This window comes from Macaca fascicularis, chromosome 3 (genome assembly GCF_037993035.2).
Source record: "Macaca fascicularis isolate 582-1 chromosome 3, T2T-MFA8v1.1".
In the NCBI taxonomy this organism is placed as follows: Eukaryota; Metazoa; Chordata; class Mammalia; order Primates; family Cercopithecidae; genus Macaca; species Macaca fascicularis.
This window is the reverse complement of record NC_088377.1, coordinates 179178123-179198484: the sequence shown is the minus strand read 5'-3', so window position 1 is coordinate 179198484 and position 20362 is coordinate 179178123. Positions and strand designations below refer to the sequence as shown.

The 20362-nt window shown below is 37.3% G+C and overlaps 1 protein-coding gene across 31 annotated transcripts in view; it reads left to right on the top strand.

Moving 5' to 3' along the window:
• DGKI (diacylglycerol kinase iota) overlaps nucleotides 1-20362 on the top strand; it is a 459668-nt gene that overhangs the window by 314174 nt on the left and 125132 nt on the right. For all 31 annotated transcript variants that reach the window (XM_015448096.4, XM_065542619.2, XM_015448091.4 and 28 more), the window contains one exon: nucleotides 13372-13472. In XM_015448096.4, coding sequence (XP_015303582.2) covers nucleotides 13372-13472 — 101 coding nt within the window. The remainder of the gene's footprint in view (nucleotides 1-13371; nucleotides 13473-20362) is intronic.

Here is a 20362-nt window from a genome sequence, read left to right as displayed (position 1 = left end):
GCATTCAGGAAGGAAAAAGAGACATTTCGATTTTTACTCCACTGACATTTATCCTCTGACATATCAACAAAGAAACCTAGATGTTTGTTTTGAGCTTTCCAAGAGTGTATTTATTTTGGATTACTTTGCTGAAGTGGCAATGGAGTGCGAGGTGCATTTCATTTGTAGGAAGGCTTCAATTTAATTATACCAATTTGATTGAGTTTTGCTGGTCTGTCATAACACCCTGAAACACTTACATGAAATGAAAAGAAAGTACATTTTAAAAAGCATAAAAAGAAAGTATTTGTTGATGCTACATTTAATTAATCCCTAGAACTCATCACAGTTTGTGTCAGAAAATGAAATTCTATAAATGATTCACGAAGTTCCATAGTTACAGCCCAGGTATTTGACTGAAATAAAAACACTTTTCATCTTGGGCCATTTTAAAAATTAAGAAAAAAAGATAAATAAAATGAAAGTACCATTGGAAGAATTACAAATGGAACAAAAAGGCCAAAGCTTTTCAGCCTTATAATATATTATAAAGACCTATAGTTGTATTTATTTGAAAAAGTAATCACTTAGACCTTACTGCTCTTAAGAAAGGTGGTTTATGTCCTCTAATTGGGATGTGATTGTGTCATTTGACTTGATGTTATTTTGTTGTCCAGGAAAAGTAAAACAAGTATGTTTTCTTGAGTAAAGGGTCTTGTCTTATAAATACATTGGTTTGCTGCCTTTAATAGAGACTTGGTTTATTTTAATATGGTAAGTGAAAGGAGAGAAAGAAACGGAACAAGCAAAGGCACTCCAAATTATTTTCACATTCTATCATGATATTATCAATAAAACCATTATTTTTTCTTTTTCATTGTTTTCTTTTTAATATTTGTGGCATCGAAATATCTAACTAGTTATTTTGTGTTTATTTCTCCTTCATCCAAGTAATTTATTTTATTTATTTACTTTCATTATTTTTTTCTGAGAGAGGGTCTCACTCTGTGTCTAGGCTGAGGTGTAGTGGCACTATTATAGTTGACTGCAACCTTGAACTCCTGGGCTCAAGCGATCCTCCCGCCTCAGCCTCCTGAGGAGCTGGGACAACAGGTGCATGCCACCATGCCTATTTATTTATTTAAAAAAAGTATTTAGAGACAATCTCACTATGTTTTCAAGCTAGCCTCAAACTCCTGAGTTCAAGTGATCCTCCCCAAAATACTGAAATTACAGGTGCCACTGCACCTGGCCCCAACTGACCCATCAGTCCACCCATAAAAGTGTATTTTGGAGAACTCTTTTTCTCAACCTTACTATCAAATTTTGTCAAAGTTATTTTTGCTGATGAAGAGTTGTTATATTGATATAATTATTGTGTCATTGTTGTAAGTTCTGTTCTAGAAATGTCTTTATTCTGTCATTTTTACGAAGACAAGACAAATGTTTCCAAAAAATAAGAGTAGTTTATAAAATCCCTTAGTCATTGGATCCGGAATTAGAGAAGGGTAATGAAAGGTTTCCTCCCAATTGGCTAAACGGGTCAAATTGGAAAGGAGGGAGGGTCAGGTTTAGAGGACTCTCAATTCTTCCTTCTTGGATTTCTGACAAGAAAATTTGGTCTAGTGGGAACACATCACAGCTGTAGATGGATGAATAGAATTATGGGGCCATCTATGTCTCTCTCCAGAGCCAAATGTAGCTCCCCACTGAGGATTCAGGACCTTGGCAAGCAATTGTCAACCTGACCAGGTAAAATATTAATTACCTACTAATGAAGAAAAATGAAAACAACAATTCTGCAATGATTTTTTCTCTGCTACTCAGATTTTAGGAAAGTATATACATTCATTCATGAAATGTTTTATGGGAAAGGCTAAACCCATTTAAGAAAATGCCTTTTATGCAATGCTGCTTATTGTCAGACCAATCCTTACTTTTTATTTCCCTTATAAAAACAAAACATGGTGTCTTCCCTTGACTGAGCCTGTTTCCTGGAAATGCAGATCTACTACCACACAATCTGCAGAGTAGCTTTTCAGTAGTAACGTGTCCTGTAGCTCATACATACCATTCTTTCTATACATAATTGGGTTATATGATTTCCCTATTTTAAGATAGCAATATCTATTTTTGCTTCATTGCTTCATGAATTTTGACTACTTTTTTTTTGGATATTTTTATTTATAAAAATTCAGAATCTTTGATTTTTTTCTATTGGTTTGTAGATGAAATGTATTCAATATTTAAAGATTATGCATAGTCTATTTTGGTTACAATACTGTTTTAAAGTTACACATAAGACACTCAAATACCACCACTTAATTCATTAAAGTGCTTAGAGTTACTAGAAGGTTAGCGACTATACCAGTAGTTAGAAGCCTAGTTTCGGTGTTCTTCATGGTAGGTATGCAAGACCACAAGTGTTTTCTTCTGTAAAATGACATTTTAAAAATACACAAATCATAACACCTCATCCACACCGTATTCTAGCAATGAAAGTGAATCGGTTGCAAATAAGAACAGGAAAATATAACAGTTTGTGATTGCAAATCCCGGGGAAGATTTTTAGCATTTTAAATAACAATTAAGTTTCAGAGATCCCTTTGATTTGTAGAAACTGAAAGCTGAAGCAGAAAATATCTGTCTTCCTGAGCACATGAGATCTAAATCCATTTTGATGGCTTAGGAGTAACATTGTCCTCTTATGTCTCATTGGTTCAAGCCCAACTGCTCCTTGTTCCGCTAAGTGTAGTGATGAATAATCCTCCCTCCAATCGGCAGTAAAAGAATTCTCCATGCTGTGAGAATTCCATCTGGTACCACTGATTGCAGGCTATGGTATTAAAAGTAACTCATGTTAGTGTTTTGTGATAGAATCTTTAATCATTTTTAATAACCAGGAAACCTTCATTACATGGATTTACTTCTTAAAGTGGAAATGATTTTGGCCTGATGTGATGAAAGAAGACAGCTTGAGTTTTTACTTGTTCCCATTCCAACTGTTCTTGATTTTTCTTCATCTCAACAGTTGGAATTTGCAGAATTCTCCTATGAGAATGCATGTTATCTGTATGTCTAATTTCCATTTGTTTCTATTTCCTGTGGTACTTACTTCTCGTTTGTCTTTTATTAGGATATTTGTCCATCTTTTACATTCCTTAAGCATGAAAGAATGTAAAAAGAGTGTGTGTGGGAACTTAAAGTCTAGAACTCTTACCTTAAAAGACTTTTTTTAAGGTTGTCATCTCTAATTGCCAGTTCATCAAATATCAGGGCAGAAGACGCCATCTTCATGAGACTTAAATTTGCAATAATATCTGATAATGAGTAGAAATTCTTCTCTTTTGTATTAAGCAGGGGCAAGCCAGAGGCTCAACTTGATACCGGAAGGTGGTACAGCAATACTGTAATGCATAATCAGTGATATTATTTCTTGTTTGTTGGTTTTAGTTATAGGAGTGGGTTTTTCCTTTGAATCAAATTCTTTTGAGTGGTCCCCATTGTGGCCAATGATTCTGGCCTAATCACACATGATTAGGTGTGATGAAGAATGTAGTCAGTTGTCAGGAAAAAGAATTTTTCTTATTGCAAATTTAGGAAGTCCATATGAGGATCAGTAATTTAACACATATTGAAAGCCTCATAATAAACATACGTTGTGGGAGATTTAAAGATGAATATAGTTGGGCATCCTGTCCTTGAAGAGTTCATGATTTACTGGGGAGAGTAAAATCATCGTATCATGATTACATTTATGTTTTAAACAGTGTGCAGTGTGAAGAAATTTTTGGATGCAGGGGGCCAATTAGTCTAGGTGCAAGATGATAGTAGCTTGGTCTAAAGGGGTTTTAGTGGAAGAAGCAAAGAAACATATGTATTTGAAAGATTTAGAGGAGGATAAATTGCAGCAGAAAGAAGGAGCTTCTGGAAACTTAGTTGCGAAACCAGAAGAGAGTTTTGAACTGAATTCCAAAAGTAAAGAGCTTCAGGAAGCAGGGAGTTAACTACAGTGGGGAATGCTACTGAAAAGGAAAGTCAGGTGAATTTAATATGCATGAGTAAAGGAAAAGGAGAAAGTAACAATATTGTATAGTCTTATGCAGAGGGAACTTGGAGATTCTGGGGCAATGAATTGTTCAGTGGCTTAAAAAATAAATCTGTGACTCTGGTAATAAAAAGTTATAACGTGGCCGGGTACAGTGGCTCACACCTGTAATCCCAGCACTTTGGGAGGCTGAGGTGGGTGGATCACCCAAGGAGGTCAGGAGTTTGAGACCAGCCTGACCAACATGGTGAAACCCCATCTCTACTAAAAATACAAAATTAACTGGGTGTAGTGGCACACTTATGTAGTCCCAGCTACTCAGGAGGCTGAGGCAGGAGAATCGCTTGAACCCAGGAGGCGGAGGTTGCAGTGAGCCGAGATTGTGCCATTGCACTCCAGCCTGGGTGGGCGACAAGAGGAAGAAGTCATAACACATGTATGTAGGCATGGCTCCACATAAAATTCCAGAATTGGATTAACAAGCCAGTAACAACAGTGATGAGTTCACTGCCACAAAAGGAAACAGGTGGTCAGAAGAATTTGAAATATCATTCAAGGTTGTTAGTCTGTTTATTTTCCTCTAAAACAAAAATGGTGAAACTCTATGCTTGTTAACCTGCCCTGCAGTGCCACTAAGGGAAGCCACTGCTTGCTTCGTCTCCAACTTTGCTTCCCTTTAAATACCATGAACACAACACTGAACAGAAAACACACTGTAGAATAACCGTGTGGTAATTTAGTTATGGGAGTGAGTTTTTCCTTTGAGCAAAATTCTTTTGAGTGGTCCCCATTCTGGCCAATGATTCTGACCTAATCACACATGAAAAATCTATCCTCAAAAGCATAGTTTTTATTTTTTTTTTCATTTTATAAAGTTTTGTAAGTCTGTGGAGTACAAGTGTAATTTTGTTGCATGCGTAGATTACATAGTGGTGAATCAGGCCTTTTAGGGTATCTATCACCAAAATAGCATATGTTTTACCCATTAAGAAATTTCTCATCATTCAAGTCCCCCCAAGCATAGAAATTTATTACAAATTTCCATGGATGCTTTAAAATTTTAATTACAATGTGACTTTGAAGATCTCCAAAAAATTTAAAAAATAATTTCTGTTTCAGCCAATGTCATAAAAATTTATTGACATTTGATGCTCATAGTCTGTTTGCAATATTTTAACCATCAAGGCAGCAAATATTTCTTTGATATGCGTCTGGCTTTGGTGGTTAACATTTGCACTCTTTTGACATTAGTCTGTGTGACTGATTATTTTTGTAACTTAAAAGCCAATTCCCTAAAAATAGTGGTAGATAGGCTAATAAACACAGACTATGGAGAGGAAGATTTAGACTGTAGGAAGAATTTGCAAATGCTTAAGTTAGCCTGAACAAAGACTAAGCCACTTCCATTAGCATCTTACTGCTGGATGAGGATCAAGCAGAGACTTAGAATAGCCATTTGAAGATGCAGTCTTAGGGTTGTGTAGAATCAGATGGAATAGCAAATACTGAATTAGATGAGACTGAAGATTGCTTTTGACTCTATAATACTTCCATGATCTTATAAGAAGGACTGGAAGAATAGCTGCCTCAAAGAATTTGTAAGCTGTAACATATCCTATTACCTCCTCACAAATGGAGGTCTTAGAGACTGAGAACTTACTCAACTTCCATCAAGAAAGAATTAATAACCTCTGAAGGTACTTTTTCCAGGAAAACATGTTGGGCAGTGGGAGCGCATGACTGATTGCTGCTAATGTGATTTTGGTTTATGCTTGGTTTAAGAATCAAAAACTTCTGTACAATTTATTTCAGATTTCTGAGGCATTGTTTCCTACTCCAGGCAGAGGACAACTGAATTATTAAGATTCTGTCTGAACTTGGCAGGTGTCAGAAATTCATTTTAAATCTCTGTTCAGAAGCCTTGATTCAATTTAGTTTTATTGTTCAATGTAAAGAGGACTTCTTGGATACATTTTTGGAAAGGTTCTTGTCAGTGATACTTCAAAAATGTACCGGGATATGTTTCAGCATTTTAGCAGCAAGTTGCCAAAGGAAGCCACTGAGTAAAAATAATATTTAAATAAGGCTCAGCTTCAAGGACGTGGAGAAAAGGGGACCCTCTTACACTGTTGGTAGGAATGTAGGTTAGTACAACCACTATAGAGACCAGTTTAGAGGTTCTTCAAAAAACCAAAAATAAAGCTACCATATATTCCAGCAATCCCACTGCTGGGTATATACCCAAAAGAAAGGAAATCAATATATTAAAGTCAGTATATTGAAGAGATATCTGCACACTCATGTTTGTTGCAGCACTGTTTGCAATCACTAAGATTTGCAAGCAAGCTAAGTGTCCATCAACAGATGAATGGATAAAGAAAATGTACTACAGATGCACAATGGAATACTATTTGGTGATAAAAAGAATGAAATCCTGTCATTTGCAACAACACAGATAGAACTGGAGATCATTATGTTAAGTGAAATCAGCTAGGCACAAAAAGACAAGCGTTGCATGTTACCTATTTGTGGGATCTAAAAATCAAAACAATTAAACTTATGGACATAGAGTATAGAGGGGTGGTTGCCAGAGGCTGGGAAGAGTTGAGGGCGGAGATGGAGATGCTTCATGGGTACAAAAAAAAAAAAAAAAAAAAATAGAAACAATGAATAGGATCTACTATTTGATAGCACAACAGGGTGGCTGTAGTCAATAACTTAATTGTACGATTTGAAATAACTAAAAAGTGTAATTGGATTGTTTATAACACAAAGGATAAATGCTTGAGGGGATGGATAACTCATTCTCCATGATGTGATTATTATGCATTTCATGCCTGTATCAAAACATCTCATCTACCTCATAAATATATTCACCTACTATGTACCCAGAAAAATTTAAAATAAAAAAATAAGGCCCAACTTGATAGTTGATAGAAGAATGTGATGATAGATGTTTGTGGTTCACCATTATTTAATTGAAGAACGGGTAGTTCTGAAATGGTTTACTTACTTTTTTGATGGGGACATCTACCTTTGGTAGGTTCTTCTGTCTTTTTATTTGTGTAGATTCTACTAGAGATAAAAAGTGGGTGCATAATTCAACATGAATTTATTTCCTGATCCAGAGATCAAAGGACAGAAATGGACCACCAAATCAGAGTCATGCCTTTTTCACAAAGGGAGAAACTGCTAGAAAGCAGCTAAGAAATGCTCCAATGCCAAGCTGTGCTATAGCATCAGAACCATATCTGGTGGCAGAGGAATTTGATTTCCTTGCATTCATTTGCTCATTTGTTCAAAAACATTTATTGTAAGCAATGTGGACTAGGCATTGTTCTAGGTGCTGGAGATGCCAAGAGGAGGAAGAGATTCATAGTGTGAATTCATAGCCTTTCACGCTGTGAATTCATACTATAAATTCATATTTTAATAAAACTATTTATAAAACAAGAGCCAGTTCAAATGAATTCTATTAGATTAGTTAGAAACATACTTCATTATATCTAGATTATGATCAGGTAGAATTGCTTGAAAGAAGTTAAGGCAATTCATTATTACTATTAAATTGGGGCTAAAGGGTGAAAGGCAGACAGAGTTATGCTTTTCTGTCTCATGAAAGAAAAGCAACTCTATATGAGTAGCAAATGCCTGGTGAAATTACAATTATTTATAAAAATCAATGTTTCTACATAGTGAGTGTTACAAGGGGCAAGCCTTACAATGAACTATCTAAGACATGTTAATGAAAACAGGATATTTATAAGGTACAAAATATAGAATGATTATGTAACTTTAAGAATCTTGTCTCAACATGAGTTAATATTTATTTCATAATATCTTTAAAAAGTAAAAAAATCTTGCAAACATTCACCATCCCTACTTGCATTATTATCCAAAAGACTGTGGATAGCTACATTCCACTGAATCTTGTATCCCTACTGATGTTGACAGATGCTCATTCTGCTAAGGTTTGCTGTCTACTAAGTGCTAATTAGAGCTGCAACTCCGGCTTCAGCTATGATGTTATTATCTAGGACTGAATAAAAAATATAAGGCTTGCGGAAATTGCAGAAGTGCTAGGGTGATAATAATAGTAACAAAAACTATTGTTGTTTTTGACCACTTATTATTTGCCAGGAAGGTGCTAACTGCCTTATATATGTCTCATTTAGTGCTCACTACATTCCTATTATCAGTCCCATTTTCAGATCACAAAATGGTTTAAGGAAGGTAACTTTAGCGTTCTGACCATTTAGATTGGAACTGAGTTTTTTGACCATACATCTTGCTTCATCCACTTGCTATCATGTCTTAATATTAAAGGATATCACTCCTATATACTTCATGTTTCCAGTGACAGAATGAGTTAATGGAGTTCGTGGTTTGAAAGTGACCCTGGCGAACCAAAACACTCAGCCCATCCACTTTATCCATAAAGAGATTAGGCCTGGGTCAGAGATTGAATGAGAGGCATCTCTTATCAGTCTGAGAGGAATAGTGTGTACTAAAGAAATTGATCAAAAGGAGGAAGACATTTGAGGGCACTAGGGAGGAATATGACTCTGATGGATTGAAATTCTCCATGGGAACAGTTGAGAAAGAAGCTATGGCAACATCTACAGGAGAGCAGAGAATAGCACAATTTAGGTGTAAACTGAATAGCAGTGAGTGTTCAGGGAGTTGTGTTGATGGAAAGTCAGTCCACCTCCCTTCCAAAATCTCGGGGTAAAAGGTGTGTATAACATGGATAAGGGAAGCTGTGGCATGGAGGTTATTGGAAACCCACCCAAGTGATTCAACAAGTACTCTTATTATGGTTCTTGAGAAAGTGCTCATGGGAGACATTTGGGAATTAAGTCCAGAGTCATGAACTTCCACTCTGCATAAGGATCTCAATCACAGTGTTGCAGAGAATTGGGGTAGTGACCTCAACCTGTTGCCTTAGTGAGAAGGCGACAGGTTTAGGCCATTATCCCAATATGAAAGGGAATTCACAGACTGCTGAATCTCTTCTAGGGAGTTTGAGATGTTCCATGGAAGCCAGGTTTAGAACCCCTGATCCAGAGCCTAATCAGTATGGCAGTAGCTTGTGGCAGATGTTGGCAGGAAGGCAAATTTATTTTTACCCAGGTTGTTTGTCTCTTCTGTGCTCTACTAACTTCCCAGACAAAATTTAATTTTAGCAAACTAATGGCAGTGCTATTCCACAGACTCCAAAGAACAGCTTTGTCATCCTCTGCCTTCAGTCAGCCATTAATGGGACACTAATATATTTTGACATAAAGGTACGAAAGTGAATGACTTGGCTTTCATTTAATCTCTATGCACTTCCCTCCACTCCCCCATGTTCTAGCTGTCTGTTTTCATGTTTGTAGTTGGCCTTTAAAAATACTAGGTGGGAGAGGACCCAGAAGTGTAAAATGTCATGCCCCCAGCCAAGCTAGACAATCTCCCCCCAGAGGAAGCCCAGCACCTTGTCAGATATGTTTAGGGAGGTTCCTTTATGTGCTCTAAACATCTGCCAGTATCTGGCAGAAGCAGCAAATGCTGTTGATTATTAGGTAGAACCTTATCTAGGAGAACAATTTTCAGAGTAATTATTATGATGATAATAGCTAAAATCTATTGAGCACTGACAATGTGCCAGGCATTTTTCTAAGCATATCACATGTATCAGCTCATTTAATTCTCTTTATATGCCTATGAGGTGGATACTGTTATCATCTCCCCTTTACATAGGAGGAAACTGAAGCTCAGAGTTTCCTGATTAACTAGGAACTGGGAGAATTTTACTTGAAATCTAGGCAATCTGACTTGGAGCCTGAGCTCCTCACCAGTTTGCTGTGTTGCCTCCCATACCTGCTGTTTACACCACGGTTGCAAATGATTCAAGGTTTTCCATTATTGACCCTAGGGTCTAATGCCCTAAAATTTGCTGATGAGTCTCAACTGGGACATCTTTTAATAGGAGATTAAAAAAGAAAACAGATACCCTGCCCAGAAGACTGGGTTTAAGTAAGCTGCTGCTAGTGGGAAAGTGGGAAGTGTTGCAAGTTGTTGGGGAAGGATGGGAGCTGAGAGCAAGGGAGTGAATGTGTAGGAAGGTAGATGGGAGAAAGTGTTAAGCGGTGGTTAGAGAGTCTCTGTTTTCTTCTGTCTTGCTTAGCTGATCATTCTGGAGATGAACTGAGAACATATGTGAATTCATTTAGGATCTATAATGTTTGATTCAAATAATAGTGTCTGTTTTATGCCATGGTGTGCCCCCTGGAAGTTAGGATAGAGTAGTAGGCGGCCAGAGGTTCAGGAGACAACAGTGCATGGGTTGGAATCAGAGGGCATAGATGAAAACCTGGGAGGTAGATGCATGTGGACAGAGAGCAGCCACTTTATGGGTTTTGAGAAAGGTGATACACACTGGTAAGCCCCAAATCGGGGAGCTAGTCTAGGAAGCAGGGTCCAGGAACTGGTTAGCAGTCATTCTCCAAATCTCGTTTCCCATTTGCAAGTACTGCTCAAGTGAGGTCTTAGTCCTGATACCTCCAGCTCAGTAGAGAAGACTGAAGCCCACTGCCATTAGATTTACTGTTATCTCAAAAAATTGCTTAGATAGAGTTCATTCAACATCTGTCCCCACTCAACTTCTCCTTTTGGGGTCTGATAGGCCACTACATTCTATGGTTCCAGCTTCCCTCTTATCTGCTATATGTGCAGGAAAATATTTTCTAGTTACAATCTTTGCAGATCAGTTGAGTGAACTTGGAAATAAAGGGATTATTAGACACTTTTGGTGATAAAAATCTAATGTGAACACTGTGTGGTGTTAATTGCATAAATTTTTTCCTCTCTACTTGCATCTAATTCCTAACACTCTTTGCTATAGGCGTTATTTTTATTCTTGTCCTGCATTATTGTTTGTTTACATATGGACATGCCTTTAAAATGATATTAGTTCCTTAAAAATTATACTTGATATAAAATAATGCCCAGGCTTCACCACACAGAGATAGCAACTTGCAACAGCTCGTTGGACATGTCTCCATGCACTTCTCTTGCATATACAAACTCCTAAAGTCCACAATTGATATGAAGGAGCTTATGCCATATATAATTATTCATGACTTTTTCTCACTTCACAGCATGCTGTAGCCGTACTTCCCTCTAAATGAATAAAGACCTACACATTCATTTGTACTCTCTGCCCAGTGTTCTCTGGTTTACTTAACCACCCCGCCTGATGATTGTTTATTGGTAAAGAAAGAAATCTGAGCAGCATACAGAGATCATCAGACTCCGCTAATCCAGACTTTATAGCTTTGCTGTCAAATCCATGGGATTCTTGGTATTTATTCATTGACAAGAGAGTCTGAACTCCTCAGAGGAGCAGAGAAAGAACATGAAACTGGTGAGTGAAGGGTCCAAGGCTTTGCATTTAGCACTGCTGCTTAGCAGCTATGTGTCCTTAAAATCACTTGATCTTTCTGAACCTCACTTTCCCTACCTGTAAGATGTTGTGAGTTTTCATTATATTCAAGGTCTGTTCTGCTAACTGAAGGTCTGTATCTACAAATATACTGTCAAGCTATATCTCCCATCACAACTTAAATGCTTCGGCTTTATTCATCAATACCTTTTTGATGTCCAGCACGATGGTAATATAAAGTAAATACTCAACAAACACACTTTGAGTGATGGATCAATATAGCTGTTGAATCTGTGTTTTCAAATTTCCCCCAGAAATATCCATCTCTGTAGTTTTATACTGACTTTTTTAAGCCAGTGAACCTCAGACATTTTTACCTACCATCTCTCTTTAGAATTTGTGCACGTATATCTACACTTTTAAATAGCCACAGTTTAAATCTCTGTCTCACTGTGTGTGTGTGTGTGAGAGAGAGAATGTACCATGTGTGAGTGTGCACATATGTATCTATAGTTTGCTATGTATGTGTTATTTTGGGTGAGTAAAGTAGGATTCCATATGGAGGGAGTTACTATACTTTGCACTAAAATGAGGCTTTAGACAAGAGAATGAGATTTTTTTACTCCCTCTTCCAGAGTTTTACTGAAATTAAATGAGTGTGTGTCTGTGTTTCTGTGTGTGTGTGTTTGAAGTGAAGTAGAGAGGGGTGTCCTAATATTGTAGACACAGTACTCCCTCCTTTCATCTATTCTTAACTTTCCTGTTTTCCTTCCTTCCCTCCCTCATTCTCTCCCTTCCTCTCTCCCTCCCTCTTTCTCTCTCTTTTTTATATCTCTCTGTTTCCTTCTTTCTTTCCTTTTCCTCCTTTACAGGAAAAATTAAAGAATAATGCCATTCTTTCTACTTTAGTCAATGACTTTAGTCAGTGGTGACTTTTATCACCATTTAATATATTAAAAAAGAGAAGCCTCTGTCTGAGAAAATTCTCTCAACCAATGAAATCCCAGTATAAGGTAGTATTCAAAGACAAGTAGGTGTTGTGTTATATTAATATATTGAAGAAATGTATTGATCCATTGTGGTGGTGATGGAAACCAGATTATTTCACTCAACTAATGCCCAAGATTAGACCACTTTCAAAATATTGCTTAAGAAAATCAAGGAGTCGAGTTATAGACATTTAGGGAGTGAATAGATGTTCAGAAAGTTTGGTACTGCACCATTTTATTGCTTAATATGTGTCTGGAGTCAGTATTCATTGAATTCTTTCAAAATGAGTTACACATTTCATTATCTTCCTAAAGAAAGAACACTATATATATTTAAACATTTTTCTTCATTTTGGAATGCTCAGAGCCACCATCACAAGCAGTGTTTATTGTATTACGCTTTGACTGAGAGGTGCTGTCAGAGGCTATTGAGCTGTGTGGAGCTACTTCAGTCTCAGCCCTGTGGCTTCTGGACTCTTAGTCTGCTTTTTAAAGATAGTTTTTCCATCTCTCTGAGGGTCAGGCTGCCCCTGACCATGTCTTACTGTGATGTGCATATCTGTCTGTGGTTCTTAAAGCTCCAGTCCACCTCCCACTATTTCAGTTCGCTGAATCTAATTTATTATGTAACAAGCACATGATCTTATTAAATGTTTTAAAACCTCAACAGAAAATACGATATAAAAGTGGTCTCCAAAGGCTCTTTCTGCATATTTCCATATTCTTACCTAAATTCCAGCAACTTTTGGTTTCTGGAGAAGTGTTCTCCAGATCACTGTTCAATTCTGATAAGGAACCCACCTTTCCAGTTTGAATGTGAACTCTTACTTCTAAACATGAAGAGATAAGATTGTCCTTAGTTCTTCAGGTGCATGGCTACCAATTCCACTCTCTCATTTGTATCTGATCACTCGGTTCTTGTTTTGCAGTCCCCAGTCTGTCCCAGATCGTCTGAGGATCCGGGTGAACAAAATCAGTTTGCAAGACTATGAAGGATTCCACTATGACAAGGAGAAACTCCGGGAAGCTTGTAAGTTGGATTGATTTCTTGTGATCAGCCTCTCTTCAGCTTCTTGATCCTCCTTGGTTTGATGGGTAGATTCATTTATCCTTGTGCCTGAAAATCATGGTTAGAGAAGTGAAGCGAAACGTAGTAACATGTGAGCTCCAAGTGATAATGTATGGGCTACAGAAAAAGGAACTGGAAGAGGAAAGCAGCTGAATAAAATTCTGCTGTGGATGCCAAGTCAGGAACTCTTGGCTTATTCACCACTTTAGTCTCAGATTTGCCTAAAATGAGGAAAGCAAAAAGTTGGTGATATCAATGGTATAGCACCATCCAGAAAACTCTTGAGACAACACAAATCTCTTCTTGGAGCCTGCGTTAGCAAACACTGCCCTCATTCGTCACATAGGTGTGGCAAAGAGGCACATTCAGCACTTCTAGATATTATGCTATTATATAAAGTCAGAGAAGGGCCCACAGGAACGTTGTGATGATAAAGTGATTCATTGATGATGAGGTGCCATTATTTTTGAAACCTACACTTGAGTCAACATATGAATTGCTTCTCATTGTATGTATTTTCTGTATGCTGCTTTGAATACATAGCTAATTGTTAGTTCATCTCACTAGTCAATCGGTATATGTTTTGGACACTTTTTACTTTCTGGTACATTCTGATCACTGCTTTAAATCTCTGTCTATATAATAATTTATGAGGTAATTGGTTAAAATAAGCCAGAAGAAGTTAAGACCATGAGAGTGTTAGATATTAGGGTTCTTGGCTCCTTCCTAAGTGTGGGGGCCAATAGTCAACTGCAATAAAGTCAAAGAAGATAAGGCAAACTGGTGTCCAAGGGAATAGCTAATGATGCTGATATAAATAAATGACTTTTATGTAGAACCAGAGACTTATGAACCCAGTCCCCAGATGGTCTCTAGGTATAGACCTCGCTACCTGTGTAAAAGATGAAAATAGTTAAAACTGGCAGGACTAATAGTAGGAAAGCCTTCCTGGGATGGTCTTTTCTGAGCTCTGGTTTCTGAGACTGATCTAAAGTAAGCTTTAGTGGATGGAAATTCTGAGGTCCAAGAATAATCCCAGGGTTGGGTACAGGGGTTCTACAATCTGAAGTTGGCATGAGGTGAGGAGCCATATCCCTGGTAGCCTAATCACTGAATCTACTAGAGAATTTGCTGTGAATTTTCTTTCTTAATTCTCTCAGCTGCTTCAGCTTCCTTAACCCTTTACATTGTTTTCCTTAGACATCAATACCTTTTGGCTTCTCCCCAGCCTTCTCACTTCCATACTTTACACTCATTTCCTTTGATAGGAAAGTCTGAGCTGGAGGAGGAGCAATTCCCCAAACCTCTAGATTTCTTCCTTCTGTAAACAACATATTACATTTTCTAATATAAATGAGCATATAAGTGACAGACTAGCATATAATCTAATTTGATCCATAAAGTGATGGACATATATTTTTGTGATGGGAAGTGTAGCTACAATGTAAGTTAAATTGACGTCTAAAGGTTACTAATCATAAAGAACAGTGTTTTATGTTCTTTCTTGTTTTAAGCTTCCAAACAAATAGCTAACAGTTCTTAAAAGAAGATAACAGATCTCAAGTAATATTTTGCAACTTACCATCAACTCTGAAGAAATTCAGTTTGGAGTGGGAACACATTTGAAATTTTTAGGTGAAATGAGATTTGAAGCTTATCTGTAGCTTTCAATTATCTGTTTTATCTTTTCTGTGGCATTATCTGTCCACCATTGCTGGAGGTAATTGTGGTTTGAGTTTTTCCAAGAAGATGACATTTTCTGGCAAGTGCTTTACTCAGCATATGTGATAAAATCTCTACGTGAAGAAACTTCTTAAGTCAAATGGGGGGAAGTGATGGCATAAAGGTAAGCCAAATAAATTCAACAGTGTCTTTGGGACCCCAAAGAACAAAGAAACCTCAAAACGGGGATAAAGGAGTTATTCTGAAGATTTAAAAACTCATTCCAATGATTTGGATTTGAAGAAATCAATAAAAGGATTAGAAGTAAAAGTGACCAACTCAGTCATTGTACTTTTTTTTTGTTTTGTTTTTTGAGACGGAGTCTTGCTCTGTCGCCCAGGCTGGAGTGCAGTGGTGCAATCTCAGCTCACTGTAAGCTCCGCCTCCTGGGTTCACACCATTCTCCTGCCTCAGCCTCCCAGGTTGCTGGGACTACAGGCAACCACCACCATGCCTGGCTAATTTTTATGTATTTTTAGTAGAGATGTGTTTCACCATGTTAGTCAGGATGGTCTCAATCTCCTGACCTCGTGATCTGCCCTTCTTGGGCTCCTGAAGTGCTGGGATTACAGGCATGAGCCACAGCGCCCGGCAGTGATTCTACTTTTAATATGTGGTGATGGTGCTTCTAACCTGTGGTTTTTCAGGAAAGTTTATCCTTTGAGGTTCTGGATTCACTCCTACTCACCTTTGCTCTTTAGCCTGGTTCCAGCTTGAAACAGAATACAGATTCATGGGAAGGCTGACAGGGCTCAAACTGAGTATAAAGAGAAAAACAAGTTTAAGTCCATCTATGAGGTGCATGCCAAAATAAATGTTATTTCAGAAGCATTAAGTGAAATTTGCACAACACATCTAGATAAAAGGGACTCTAGGAATGTACTCAGACCTGCATCCCAGAACAAAGAGAGTGAGTCCTCTTAGGTCATTCATTTATTGTCATCAAAGTCTGAGCTAGAGCAGTAGTGTGGCACTGCGTTTGAAGTTAGTTCCGTTTCTTGGTGGTGTACCAAGTGATATTTTCAGGCAAAATGTGGTTCTTCTCCATCATGTTTAGCAGAATCTTGCTCATTGTTCACATTAGATAATAAGCTCGCATGTTTGTCGTGTAACAAAGCCCATCTTCTGTCCGTAATGCAGGGCTCCCTGATAATATTGGATGGCAGCCCTTTAAATTGCTTTGCTTATTTTAGCACAGAGAAAGATGACTGTACTCTTTCAGATATTTCCCATTCCTCTTCCATTTAGCCCCATCTCACTGGGGGTCAATCCTTCTAAAATAATATCCTGGAAAAATTTAGTCCTTGTCAATCTTTCCCTCAGCTCTTGCTGATAAATTTCAGACTTATGTAAGACACTAAAAGTCTTCCTCACTGCAGAGAATTTACCAACCCTCAGATAATAGTTGTGGTTTGCAAGAGGGGACAGTCTATTCAACTTAAGAAGTAGAGCATAAAGAGAAAGTGGCCATATTAAAAAAATTAAAACAAATCTGTAATAATGATATCAGAAAATCACTCTCATAAACAGAAGTATACAAAGTGGGGCCGGGTGCAGTGGCTCGCACCTGTAATCCCAGCACTTTGGGAGGCTGAGGCGGGCAGATCGCAATGTCAGAAGATTGAGACCATCCTGGCTAACACGGTGAAACCCTGTCTCTACTGAAAATACAAAAAATTAGTTGGGCGTGGTGGCGGGCGCCTGTAGTCCCAGCTACTCTCAGAGGCAGAAGAATGGCGTGAACCCGGGGGGCAGAGCTTGCAGTGAGCTGAGATCGTGCCACTGCACTCCAGCCTAGGTGACAGACCGAGACTCCGTCTCAAAAAAAAAAAAAAAAAAAGAAAAAGAAGTATACAAGTGGCAAGTGTGTCCTTAATAAAGCTTATAATAATATAATCTAGGCAAAGGATAACCTGTTTTTAAAAATCTGTTATATTTCTAACACCAGAATAGAATCATTGACATATGATACATTTTTTAAAAATCTGAGATAACTTGATATTCCCCCAAATTTAACTCTATTCCCATGCAGACTGGTTAAACTTCACTCTGGGCACCAGTTTATTCTGCACTTTTAAATTGCCATGATAATTTACACAGATCTAGGGTCTAAAACACAAGCAGTAAAGAAGAGCTTGGAGCCAATTGAAAACAGATGTAGTTTGTAAGGATAGGGAATTAACATTTTGTATATCAAATATAGTGTTTGACAATGCTTTCACATACATGATCTCAGTATAATTCAGTATTATCTGGATGTTTATAACATATAATGCATAATATATCAATAAATTGGTTAACATTAATGATACTAGGATTGTACCCTAACTAGGTATTTAGTTAAGCATTTGCCCTAATGGAATTTCCTTGTTTGGTGATTTAGTAGAAAAGTCAGAAATTTTGGTGTTTGAATCTCAGTTGCAACCTTGACAAAGTCATTTAATTTCTCTGATGATCAGATCTCTCATCTGTAAAATGAAAAGATAATTATAACCCCATTCAGTGCTGAGGGTTAAATGTAATGCTGTATATGGAACCCATGGTGTGAAGTCTGGCACATTACCGTGCTCTCCAAAAATGGTAGCTGTGATGCCTGTGGAGGTTGTTGTTGGAGAGGCCCTGCTGTCACAGTGCGCATCAGTCTGCAGGTCCATAAAGCCAGACTCAACGGAGGTCATAGAGGCTGACTTCCTCTATGCTGAGCTCTTCCTGGCTTGAGGCAGCTCCCTTCAAACTGCACACACCAGCTCCCCCAACCCACTTTCTTACTTTCAAAAATAGAATTGAAAATACTAGTAAATATCACAGAAAGATTATGGGGAGAAAGTGTAACTAAATCATTCAATTTACTTTTATTGTGTCTACTCGTATAAACATCTGCTGTAATGACACGATACTTAAATCTATGAAGCATGTAAATACCGAATGCCCATATAGGATGATCTGAAAGTTTACCTGCAGATTTCCTTCTGCAAGTCCTAATACATTCTCTGAAGTGTGCCATCTGTTATCCACCACTGAATTTTTTGAAACAAATTTTTATTTTGGAATAATTTTAGATTTATGAATAAGTTATAAAGGTAATACAGGGCATTCCTGTACATTCCTCCCCCAGTTTTTCTCCTTGTTAAACACTTTACATTACCGTGGTGCATTTGTCAAGGAAACCGATACTGCTACATTACTGTTAACTAAACTTTTGGGATTTCTATCCCAGGATCAAATCCAGGATACCATATTGCATTGAGTTGTCATAGCTCCCTAGTCTCTTCTGATCTGTAACAATTTCTCAGCTTGCTCTCTCTCTCTTTCTTTCCTTCTTTCACCTTGATGGTCTTGGGGGAATACTACCTTCTGTAGAATATCTTCCAATCTGGCTTTGTCTGTTGTTTTCCTCATAATTAGACTGGATTGATGGGTTTTTGGAAAGAATACTGTAGAAGTGAAGTAGGCTTTTTGTCCCATCATGTCTAGACTTATCCAATATCTACATGACATCCCTGGTGATGTTAACCTGATCATTTGGTAAAGGTGATATTTGCCAAGTTCCTTCACCATAGAGTTACAATTTTTTTCCCCTTCCCTACTCCGTTCTTTAGGAGTAAGTCACTAAGTCTAACCCACTTTCAAAATGAGCAGAGGAGGTGGATCACTAGATTTTAAAAATTGTTTCCAGTTTGCATATTTGAGCTCAACTGAGTTTGTTAACTATGCCAAAATGGTAGAGCCATTCAACCATTCTTGCATTTATACTTTCAATAATTATATATTTATATCAGTTGTATATCAGATACCACACTAGATGTTAGTCATTGAAAGATGAGACTAGAAAATCCAACTTTACAATGTAATTTATTCAATGCACATTTATTGAGTCCTTACTGTGAACAGCAGTTGGAAGAAAAAAAAAATTCGTTCCTGATTTTCTGGAGTTTTCTCTTTTTTAAAAAAAATGTGATAATAACTGTGATCGGGCTGTGGAAACATTCCATACCTATTTTTTCTAGCAAACATCATTTAAATAATGAAAGAAAGATAAAATATATAAGCAAGAATGAGAAAAGTCAGTCTAACCACTAATTAGGTGTGTGACCTGGGCAATGCATTCGTCTTCCTCAGGCTTCTGTTTCCTTATCTGCTAAATGCAGTAGTTAAACTCGTTGTTTCTTAAGAACAGACCATAATATAAAAAATGTTTAGTTTTGTAGAAATTACATAGGATTAAAAATTTTTTCACCAGCATATTTCCTTAGTAGAGTTTTTAAACCTCGAACATCATTCATAATGAGTATTAGAAACCATGTAAGTACATTGTGCTTCAAGAGTTTACTAAAAACACTGATTTTTTTTTTTTTCCTATCAATAGCTTCATCTAAAATGGAATCTTTCCCCCTCGTTTAACAAGTTGACAACAGGGCTGTTCAGTAGAGATTAGGCCTCCATTTGGTAGAGGCAGGCTTTCCAATTTGAAATCTGTCTGAGGAGGTAAATGATGTCAGTTTGTCCTCTGAAGGGCATTGTCCTTCCTTTTTGCAAGTGTGTTTATGTTTATTCCTATTTTCACGATTTGATGTTTACCCAGAGTTTTGTGCTTAGTTTCTTTTACTGTCTTTTCCCATCTCTTGTGTGTATATTTATCATTTTATTAAAAAAATAATAATGTTAACACACATTGTACTATTGCTGTGAGCAAGGAAATGTCTTTTCTACATATATTGTGTAATTTAATTTACCCGACATCTCAGTGTGATAGATAGATAGTATTGTTATTCCCATTTCACATATAAAGCAATTGAGGCACAGAAAAACTGTCTACGGGGCTGGCATTTTGAATACTTATTTATCACTGTGTTTTCTGTTTCCGCCAAGTAGTACTTCTTATTTTTCATATAAATATCTTTAATAACATAAGTAAAAATTTGTATTTCAGTCTTTCACGATTCCATTTCAAATGTCTTCTTACATTTAAACTGACTTTGACTTAGTTTATCACGCTCGGGTTTGTTGGGCAAGTTTCTGTTTTTAGATCTCCCTCCAACGTCAAATAAATCATCCATTCATAAATTCAACAAATATTAATTGACTGCGTACCTTATTTCTAGTACTATTTCAGAATACGGAAAAGTGCT